The 11,744-nt window shown below is 35.6% G+C and overlaps 1 protein-coding gene across 1 annotated transcript in view; it reads left to right on the plus strand.

Moving 5' to 3' along the window:
- LOC148947429 (zinc finger Y-chromosomal protein 1) overlaps positions 1-11,744 on the plus strand; it is a 69,537-nt gene that overhangs the window by 45,987 nt on the left and 11,806 nt on the right. The window contains exon 4 of the mRNA XM_089095840.1: positions 3,824-4,003. Within this exon, the coding sequence (XP_088951966.1) occupies positions 3,824-4,003 (180 nt within the window). The remainder of the gene's footprint in view (positions 1-3,823; positions 4,004-11,744) is intronic.

An 11,744-nucleotide genomic window follows, 5' to 3' on the forward strand; every position in this document is an offset into this window, starting at 1 on the left:
CGAAGTGCGTCATCTAGGAACTATTCTCAAGTGGCGTGGAAGTCAAAGTCTCTCCCAATCTTGTGGTTCAGCAAAGTTTTGGCTACATCTATGGGTTAAATGCGACCTACCACGGTTTGGTCCTATTGATTCCATCCGCATCGCAACAAAGAAAAAGTTTGCCAAGGATCTTCAGAACCACCGCAAGAAAATCACAGAAAATCAGCTCAAAATATCAAGGATAATCCTCATTTCCTTTGATCGACGAAAAACCTCCATTCAATGCATGTCTTTTATGCCCGTGACTGTATCAACCAGTTTATGCAAGCTTTATGAACTACTGTTTATAAAAGAGCTTGAACAACAATGTTACACGCCTCCACATCAATTTGGCTTTGAACACGGGATTGGATTTGCAGACACCCTTGCAGTTGTTGCTAATGCTCGGCTCGATGCTTCTTGTACAGATAGTTCGGTCGCATTGGAGAGTCATTATGTTTGCCAAGCCTTTGACTCCCTTATTCACCACCTTATGCTTTTAAGGGCTGTTAAAAGATGAGTAAATCTGGCTATCATCAGATCTCAAAGGGATATGCATGCTAAGCTACGATTCCATCTTAAAATCCCTCCTAAGCAAGACGAAATGGCAAGGTCACTGTATAGAACTACCAGTTAAGAAAGGAGCCAGGTCAGGTGCAATTGCCTCACCTTGTTACTTAAATAACTATGTCCTAGATAATTTCTTAAACCACATTGGCCTGACATCACATAAAGAAAGAAAAACGAGCAAAAATGGGGTTTTTATAGGCCAAATGAAGATACTGAAAAAACAAAGCGAATATTTCGAGAGGACAAACGCCTCTCTTCTTCAGTGCGAAACCAAACGATGTATCAATAAAAGCCAAAAATTAAAAGAATTAAAACCAAATACCTAACAACCATAAAAATGAGTTATTCGCCAATATCCGCGATTTGCACAAAATCCAAAAAAATATGAATTGCCATCGACGAATACTAGCGAATAACTGACAAAGACAAGGAAACAATTCATTCACTAGAAAAAACAAAACGAAACAGTAATCAAATAAGTTGGAGAACTATGTAATTTGATTTCGGATTTTAATTAATGCATTTCTTTCAGACACCCTTTGATACCTAAGGGGTTGTTCACGTGCTTGATTAGATGACTGAGAAAGTGGTTCAAGTTTTATTTCAGGGATTACTAAAGTATCGGCTTCTCTTTTGAGAAAACCAAAATATGACTCGTTTATTCTTAAATCACCCGAATCTCTGTTTAAAGTTAGACCCAAATGTTGTTATTTATAAATTTCAACAGTTTTTCTGTAGTCCTGGAAAATACCTTTGTCATGCAAAATTAGACTAGCTTGATTAAACAAAATAGTATGGTCTGGTTTTTCAAAAATGTGCTCTGCAAGGGCAGAGTCAAAATTTTCTGTTTTTTCCGCTTTTTAAGTGTATTATTAATTGAACTAGAGTGCTAACGGATATATTAATTCAGCACTCTAGTTCAATTAATAATACACTTAAAAAGCGAAAAAAAACAGAAAATTTTGACTCTGCCCTTGCAGAGCACATTTTTGAAAAACCAGACCATACTATTTTGTTTAATCAAGCTAGTCTTATTTCGCATGATAAAGGTATTGTCCAGCACTACAGAGAAGCTGTTGAAATTTATAATACCAACATTTAGGTCTAGCTTTAAACAGAGATTCCGGTGATTTAAGAATAAACGAGCCATATTTCGGTTTTCTCAAAAGAGAAGCCGATACTTTAGTAATCCCTGAAATAAACCTTGAACCACTTTCCCAGTCATCTAATCAAATACGTGAACAACCCCTTAGGTCTCAAAGGGTGTCTGCAAGAAATGCATTAATTAAAATCCGAAATCAAATTACATAGTTCTCCAACTTATTTGATTACTGGTTCGTTTTGTTTTTTCTAGTGAATGAATTGTTTCCTTCTCTTTGTCAGTTATTCGCTAGTATCCGTCGATGGCAGTTCATACTTTTTTGGATTTTGTGCAAATCGCGGATATTGGCGAATAACTCGCTTTTATGGTTGTTAGGTAGTTGGTTTTAATTCTTTTAATTTTTGGCTTTTATTGATACATCATTTCGTTTCGCGCTGAAGAAGAGAGGCGTTTGTCCTCTCGAAATATTCGCTTTTTTTTCAGTATCATCATTTGGCCTATAAAAACCCCAACTATGTCCTCGAAGCTGAGGACCAGTGTGAGATGTCTTGCGTTCTATCTGGCCTCAATATCTCCCTAGTCATTTATGCTGAGTACTTTTTTAACATCAGCCGAACTTTGGACAACATTTCCGAAACTTCCCAAAAACTGTTAGCAGAATATTTAAAATCTGGTCTTGAATTTAACGCTGCATAAGTCTGACGTCGTGCATTTTAACTGGAAAGGCCCATTTCCTCATGAAATTGTACTTGGGAATTCAAAGATCTGCCCGTCTGACCAAATCGTTTATCTTGGTATTCCCATTCGAAATATAATTTATCACACTCGTGATCTCCTAACAGATGGCATCAAACGCCCCATATCAGTTTCATGTGCTTCCATAGTCTCTGTTTTAATCGCTGTTATCTTGCACCGCTATACAGCACCATTACTCTCCCCCACATCCTCTACATTGCACCCTTCTAAAAGATTCTTACAAATGTGGATAAATTGAAAATCCACTTCACTTTCTTCCGTTTCGCAAAATAAATATTGAGATATCCAATTTGGACACACAATTCAAAGCTTATCAATAGTCTCTGCATAGCAAATCCTACTATAGCCGTTGCTAAACTTATGAAAAAATACAACCAAAAGATCTCAAGACATGCTTGGACCTGACCTCTTCAACTCTAGTTACGTCGTCATAGTTGTATGGTGGTAGTTTACTTTTGTTTTACTTTTGTTTACTACATAGTTTACTACATAGTTGACTTTTGTTTTGTTTTCTATTTTTTTTCTTTGTAGTGTTCCGTCATTTTCTTTTTGTTCGAAGACGGGTTTTCAATAAATAATAATAATAACAGAGTTAGAGTATATAGTTAGGGAGGTTAGGGTATAGTGTTTAGTTAAGAGCATAGAGGATATAGTTAGGATATATTTATACAAATTAGGATCTATCAGATTATAGAGGATTTAGATTATATAGAGGATACAGATGATCGAGGATATACAATATAGATCATACTATAGAGTATCAAGTTTCTTTTTGTTTGGTTGCATACTGATTTTCTATTGGTCTGTTTTCTGTCGATTTTTCTGTTTTCTGGTGATTCCAGCTTGCCTTATCCTAAATTTATCAGTGTGTAGGGTGGATATTTGGACTGCCTTCACGCCACTCACTCCCGATTACAGATCTCTATATTCGTCTAAAATAAATAACAGACTGTGGACCTTTTCTTTCCTTTTTTTGGGAGAATTGTGTAGAATATATGCTCATATAGTCTATAATGTTATATTTTGTGTAGAGTGCGTAACATGATTCGAACACACTATGCTGTTATTAGCCAAAATAAAAAAAAGGGAAAATAACCACTGTCTATTTATTTATTGTCTATTTATCTTTTTTATCATTACTGTCTATTTATCTATCATTACTTATCACTTATCATTTTTATTTATCATATATCATTATTTATCACTACTCTGTATTATTTATCATTACTGTCTATTTATCTATTTCTACCTGTAATTTATTTAAGGGTGATTAAATTAAATAGCAAAAAGCAACTTGGCAAGTCGCCAGTCAAAGAGCAGGTGTGTTTGACCCAACAGCTGAAGCATATCTTTATTTTTTACCGCTATTCATTTTAGAGTGACGCTTCAGGAGAAAGTTGAGACTCCTCCACCATCAAGTAAAGTGAGACAAATGAACGACTCCTACTATCCAGTATACTACTGCCATCTATGTGGATCTGAGTACTGTATCAAGTATAACCTTGAGAGACATCTAAGTGATCGACACACTCAGGAAGAAAGGGAGGCATTACCAACGTAAGTTTTATGTTTTAATTTTTAAACTAGGGTTTTCTGGATTGAATATTATATAATAGATTCTAATAGATATATATGCAGACTATAATAGACAAAACGAGACTATAATAGACTCGTTTTGTGTGCGTTATGTGCTTTTTCTTCCATACCACCATAGGCATTTTCCACTGACAAACCGGATTTTTAAAAAAAGATTGACGGTTATCAGTGGAACAAAGAAGTTATAAAACTGGATTGTGGAATCGCAGCCTGTGGAACAAAGAAGTTTGTAAACTCGACTTACGACTGGGCAAAATCCACAATCTTTCTGTCGAGCGTTGTTGTCGAATTCACAGTATAAATTATGAACTTACAATCGTGATTGTCAGTGGAACAGAATTTACAAAATCTGGATTGTCAGAGGAACAGCAACTTTACAATTCAGATTGTGATTTTACATTTCGGTTTGTCGGTGGAAACGCCTCATTTCCTTTGCTTATAGACTTATTTAGATAAAATTTATATAGACTTATTTATATAGACTTATACAGTTAGACTTATTGTTTACAGCAATCACTGTTTCTATAGTATTTTTGGCGTAATACCTTTAACTAAGTATTCTTTTTTTAGACCACACTGCAGTTCTATAAAGACAGGTAAATTTTCAAATTGGGATAAATCCATTTATTTAGACAGTGAAAAAACAGGTACAAAAGACCAAATATTTCAATCACATATACAGTGACCGTCATCAGTAGTAATACTAAAATAATGTCATTGAAACTAGCATTTTTATACACAAAAAAATAAATAACTTTTCGGGTCATTTACAAAAAATTGAAGTTCCGGATTATTCACTAGATTATTTTCAGAGAGAGTTCGCTGACAAAGCTTATTCGAAGTCTTAATGTAAATTTCATTCTTTAATGTTGCCCAAAAGTAAAACAAATTTCCAATGAAGGTGGCAAAGCCTTCCGTGTCTTCTAATTACAAACGAAATGTTGGGTTTATAGTTGCTCACTTGGATAGTCTCATTTCTCCATATATACGACGTATTTTCGACGTAATACCTTCAACTATTTGAAAATTGGTTTGTCCATCTTAGAAGGGTAGTGTGGTCTAAGAAAAGAATACCTTGTTTACCTGGGTATTGTGGTTTAAGAATACCTAGTTTCATTGGAAATTGGTTCAGTCACTGTTTTTGTATGTCTGGTAATCCATACTAATTGATTGCCATAATTTTAGTTTGGTGGCTCGTGGCTGTATACTTCCTCGAGTATTGCAGCGCTTTTCCATTAATTAGTGCTTTGTAGACTTATTTATATTGACTTATTATTTACAGTAATCACTGTTTTTTTAGATCTGGCAATCTATACTAATTAATTGCCACCATTTTAGTTAGGTGGCTCGTGGCTGTTTACTTACTCGAGTATTACAGTGCTTTTCTATATCATCTACATCTTTTCAGGTAATAAATCTATGGTTTTAGCTCACCTTTAGCTTTAATCTGACAATCTGGATCCTTAAATGATATTCTCTTAGCCAGTCTGTGAGTTCGCTTGAATTATCACTTGAGGACCTTGAATGTCTGTTGTATCCAAAGCTAAAGACGAACTTAAAACCATGCCTTTTGCTAATATATATATTTTAGTATATTTTTACTTTGGATTGACCTCTGAATATTGATCATTCAATCAATTTATTAATACTAAAATAAAAAACTGTTACAAAGGTAAAGCGGCTACTAAGCCAATGAAGTGGTTACTAAGTTCATATTTTGGTATAGCACATGTTGGAACCCTTGGTCTCAGTTTTGTCAGATAAAGGTCCCTCCTAGATTCATTTCTTTTGGCCCCTTAATTATTTTCCTTCATTAAGTAATAAATATTAATTTTCCTATTATTTTTTTGACCCCATTTTGGGTCCTCTTAACTGCGTATGTGTTCAATAGACCACGAGGCAAAAATTGCGCAGTTAGGGAGATTGGCCAGTAGATTAGTAAGTCCAAGGATTGGCTGGAAAGATTCATTACCACCCTCGTACCCCCCGCCGCTGCATACGGCTAGCGGGCCGGGATGAAATGTTTATTTTTTAGTCATTTCATTTTATACCGCGTGATTGTGAATACAGTATGAATTTCCTATCTACTCTTTTTAACTTTTCAGCTTAGATGGAATCTAAAAAAGTTAGCTAGAAATCTTATCGGTAAACTTTGGCTTTAAATGTGGCCATCGACCATCCGATCACGTTAGTATACGGAACCGTTGGAGTAACCGCGGAAATCCCACTAATTTGGGGCCAAAGAGGGATCGTCCCCCTCCCGTAAGTGGCATAGCAACTCTTTGCGCCATTTTTGCCTTTAAAAGTTGTGACCCCGCACAATTATCCTTCAATAAATGGTGGCAGCGAGTTAAGGTCCTATCAGTAAATCTGATAATAAAAGAATTCCGCACTTTCGGAGAGACAAAAAAATTGGCCTAGAAATTAGCCTATAGTGGGTACATATATAAATGTAAAGAGAAAGTTTTTATCTGAGCTGTGCCTAGTCGGATAATAATAGATAAAAAAATTTAATAATCAATAAATCACGCGAATAATTAACTTCTGAGACAAGGGAGGCTGCGCCACCCAAAAATAATCAAAAAATTAAAAGAAAATAATTTTTCACAAAAGGAGAAAAAGAAACATTGATAAAAGTATTTGTATTTGAACGAAAGACGTTAAATATATCTTAAAATAACGGCAGACCAACGAAGAATGCAGACAAGATCTACCGCGGAAAAACAAAAAGCGGATTCAGACACACAATTATTTGCGACTCCTGCTGGAAATACCCTAAGAAAAGCACCATCAGATAGAACCCTATATCACTCAACAGATGAAATAGACGTTGCGGAGACATGTGAAGAGTATATCTTCAAAACAACATTAGTAATAGAGGGAGCCACTTGAAGAACCAGAGAAGAAGAGGTCAGTATATGACCAGGTCATTAATAAGAACTCGAATAGCGTGTAATTTAGCTAACAGGAACTGTGTAAATAATTTTCGAGTAAATATTATCGCAACAACAAAATTTTCAGACAACACTCACTTTATCTTATGTGAAGTTCGGACCACTAGGGGAGTTGTGGGGAGAAGAGAAAATAAAGCAAAGAGTAGACTCAGAAAACGAGTTAAGAGAATATAATAACAGTGAGATTCAAAGTAGGCCAAGTAGCAGAAGTAGTAGAAGTTCAATTTCCAGCAGGAGCTCACGAAAAAGCACTCAAATAGATATGACGCAACAACTTTTAAATTTCATAGAGAATGAAAGATTAGACAGAGTACGAAAAGAGAAGGAAGATAGAGAACAAAGAGAAAGAGATAGAGTAGCCAGAGAAAAAAAAGGAAGAGGCTGATAGGATAGCCAGAGAAAAAAAGGAGGAGGCAGACAGAGAGGAAAGAAAATACATAATGGAAATGATTGCAGGGAGAAATTCCCAAGAGCCTCAGAAATCGTCTAAAATAGAAATAATGCAGGCAATAAACCTGCAACCAATGAAAGAAAATGAAGATGTACATTTATAAATATAAAATTTTGAAAAAACGGCAGAATTAAGCGGATTATCAAGAGAAAATTGGGTGACAAGAATACAACCAGTGCTTAACTACAAAGCACAACTTGCATATAAAGCATTACCAATGGAATACTCAAAAGATTTTGAAAGGCTAAAACAAGCCATTTTTGAAAAATTTCAACCTTTCGCCGAACACTTTCAAAGAAGGTTTAGAAGCGAAAGAAAACGAGACAACGAAACTTATAAAGAAGACGGGTACAAATTGAAAGATATGTGTTTAAAATGGCTAGAGATAGAAAACTATACAATATTAGAAGACCCGGAAGAAATAAAAGATAAGATAACGGAAATAGTTAATAAAACAACGATGGAACAATTCTTAGAAAATACCTATCCAAATATGAGGATGTACTTAAAAGAGAAAAACCCACAAACAATTGAAGAAATGTCCGAATTAGCAGACAGGTACACTCAAAAAAGAAGGGAGGCATTCTCGCAAAAACCAAGGTTAGGAGGAAATGGTAGAAAAGAATACCCGCACAAAAAGAATAAAAATAATGCTAGCGAAAAATGGCAAACACAAGGATAAGTAACATACTACCACTTTAAGTTGGGCGGCCACTACAGCACCAATTGCCCAAATAAAGACGGTAGAAGATACGGCCAAAAACAGGAACAGTATGATTTTACCTGTTATAACTGTAATAAACGAGGACATTATGCCTCGGATTGCCGAAGCGCGAAAAAAAAATTACGACAATAATTGAAGTACAAGGGAAGAAGGGGCAAACGGAAGACAGGACAATCATAGGACTGATCGATCCAAAGAGAATTGAAAAAAGTCTCAAACGTATAAGAGAACCACATGGGTTAACAGCCCGGAGAATATGAAAACTTGCGCATGGGCAGAATCACACAAAGTGTGTGGCGAACTAAATGGTAAATCGGTAGAAATAGCTATTGATTCCTGCAGCGACCAAACCTATGTACGGGAAGATTTAATAAAGAAAACCGACATAAATTACAAAAATAGAGTGGCGTCGCTATGCTACTATGGAGCAGAACATAAATGTCCGACAGCTCAGGTCATAATAGAATTAGCCAATAAAGAGGGAAATACGGTTAAAAAAGAATTAAAAGTAGGGGTTGTACCTACTCTTGCGGTAGACGTTTTATTAGGGGGAGATTTCGGAAATATCGAAAACTTTCTTGCACTAAAAGCAACCTCCATGACAAAAAGAGTAAATATGGTGACAAGGATTCAATAAAAAAATAAAAGGGAGCCTGTGCCCCCCACTAATGAAAATGGTGATAAGTGTGTGAAAAACAAATTTAAGTTTAACTTAGATATACTACAAAAAAATACAAAACCAATAAACCAAGAAGGACCCATAATTGCTTATGAAAAGGAATGTAACACAACAAACTAAAAATAATTTAAATTATAAAAGCAGCCAAACAATACCAACGAAGACCACACTGAAAAACTTGGAATAACTTCCGAAAAATTCGCAAATCTACAAACAAACGATAAAGAATGCAGAAAAATAAAACTAGCGCTAACGAATCAAAAAAATCCGCAATCTAAACAGTTTTCCAATAATGAAAATCTACTTTACAAAATAATGGAGACCGAGGAAAACGCTAGAAAACTACAAATTTCGGTAGCACATGAATTAAGGAAAGCGGTAATAAAGTTGGCTCACTCAAGCCCAACGGGGGACACATGGGATCCCAAAGAACAAGAGATAGAGTCTTGCAGCGTTTTTGGTGGAAAGGATTAAAAAAAGATATTATCAACTTTTGTAAAAGATGCAAAGACTGTCAATTATTCGCATACAAAAAACCAAACGAAAAAGTTCCAATGAAAAAAAGCCCATTTTCGGCCAACCATTTGAGAGAATTTCAATGGACATTGTAGGCCCACTTCCGAATTCTAGCGCGGGAAACAGATTCATTCTAGTTATTAATGATCTGGCAACGAGATACCCAGAAGCTATCCCAATGCGAACAGTAAAATCACCAAAAATCGCAGAAGAATTAGCGAAATATGTCTCGCGTCACGGAATCCCGAAGTAAATTTTAACATATAATGAAACCAATTTTATATCGACATAAATCCGAAAATTATACAAAATTCTCTGTATTAAACAAGTATTAACTACTCCATTCCATCCTCAGACAAATAGAGTGACAGAAAGATTTAACGGAACCCTCATTAGTATGTTGAGACGTTTTGTAAGAGATGATGTAAACCAATGGGACAAAATGCTTCCTTATGTCCTTTTTGCATACAGAGAAACTCCACACCAAGCTATAGTGTTCTCGCCATTTGAATTACTATATGGGACAAACCCAAGGGGAGTGATTAGACATTTTAAAGGAATCATGAGAGAATGAGGAGAAAAATGAAGAAACAGTGATAACCCACTTGCTATCACTACGAGAAAAACTGCATAAATACCATGAAATTGCAAAACAAGCACAAGTGAAATATGCAGACAAAACCAAAACATGGTACGATAAATTCGCCCGAATGCGCGAATTCAAGGAAGGGGAGGAAGTCCTCATTTTATTACCAGACGGAAATAATAAATTGGAAGTGAGATGGAACGGACCGTTTAATGTAAAAAAGAAAATGAATGATGTAAATTATATGATAGAATTAGATGGAGCGAGAAAAAAGGAAGAAGTTTACCATGTGAATTTACTGAGGAAATTTAACAAGGACAATGAAAAGGAAAACCTCAAGGATCTGCAAAAGCGCTGTCTCATGATTTGGACCTCAGAACATGACGAGAAAAGTGCCCCTTTAGATACAATAGACCCGGCAGAAGCACATATAAAGACCATTGAAAGGGTTTCGCCAGTGACATATCTGAGCCAAGCTCAGAAATACCAGTTTAGTAAGTTATTCACTGTATTTGGAGATTTATTAACAGACAGAATCTGAAAAAACAGAAAATGTAGGAAATAAAATCCTATTAAAGGACAGGAAACCAATAAAAGAATACCCATACCGAATGCCGGAAGCGCAAATAAAAGAAAAGAAAAAATAAATTGACCGAATGCTCGAGTGAGGGATGATAGAACCATCAAATTCAGAATTTGCAGCACCAGTCGTATTAGTCCCGAAGAAAGATGGCTCCATTAGATTTTGCGAAGACTACAGAAAACTGAATAATATTTTCGAATCAGACGCTTACCCAATACCAAGGAAGGATGAAATTCTAGAGTCAGATGGCTCCGCAAAATTTATATCAATTTTAGACTTGAGAAGGGTGTATCGGCAAGTAAAAATGGACCCCGATGATTCAGCCAAGACTGTCTTTATTACTCCATTTGGGTTGTACCAATTTAGGTTCATGCCATTCGGACTAAAAGGGGCACCAGCACATTCCAAAGGCTAGTAGATTATATTTGAAATTCCTTACCCTATACAAGAGCCTACTTGGATGATATTATAGTATTTTCGAACTCGTTCAATGAACATCTAATCCATATGGAACAAGTATTAACCAGGCTGAGGAGTGCAGGACTAATTTTGAATGTAGAAAAATGTAAATTAGTACAGACACAGACAGAATACCTGGGAAACAAAATAGGAAACGGTATAATAGCCCCATTAAGGGAAAAACAGAAAAAAATAGAAACGCAGCAGTTCCGACCACAAAGAAAAAAGTTCGGTCATTTTTGGGGTTGGCAGGATATTATCAAAAATTCATACCAAATTTTGCAACGATTGCTACACCTTTGACGGAGTTAACAAGGAAGGGAGCAGTAGACACCGTAAATGATAACAAATTGAACAAAATGCATGTGCGATACTGAAATATTCTCTTTGTATCGAAAGAATACGGAAAAATCCTGATTTTTCCTTACCCTTTTTTCTACAAACTGACAGTTCAGAGTACGGATTAGGGGTAGCTCTCTACCACAGTTTTTTATATGGGAAACATCCACTCACATTTATATCCAGAAAACTATCAAAATCAGAATTAAATTATAGCACAATTGAAAAAGAATGCCTTGCGATAATTTATGCGGTCAAAAAACTGGACTATTATGTATATGGACGAAAATTTACAATAGTGACAGATCACAACCCATTGAAATGGCTAAATATAATGAAGCAAGATAACCAACGATTAGCACGATGGGTCCTGTGCCTACAAGAATATGAATTCAAAATAAAGTCATGACC

This window comes from Artemia sp. Qi Xiang Cuo, chromosome 10 (assembly GCF_049724085.1).
Source record: "Artemia sp. Qi Xiang Cuo chromosome 10, ASM4972408v1, whole genome shotgun sequence".
NCBI classification, from domain to species: Eukaryota; Metazoa; Arthropoda; class Branchiopoda; order Anostraca; family Artemiidae; genus Artemia; species Artemia sp. Qi Xiang Cuo.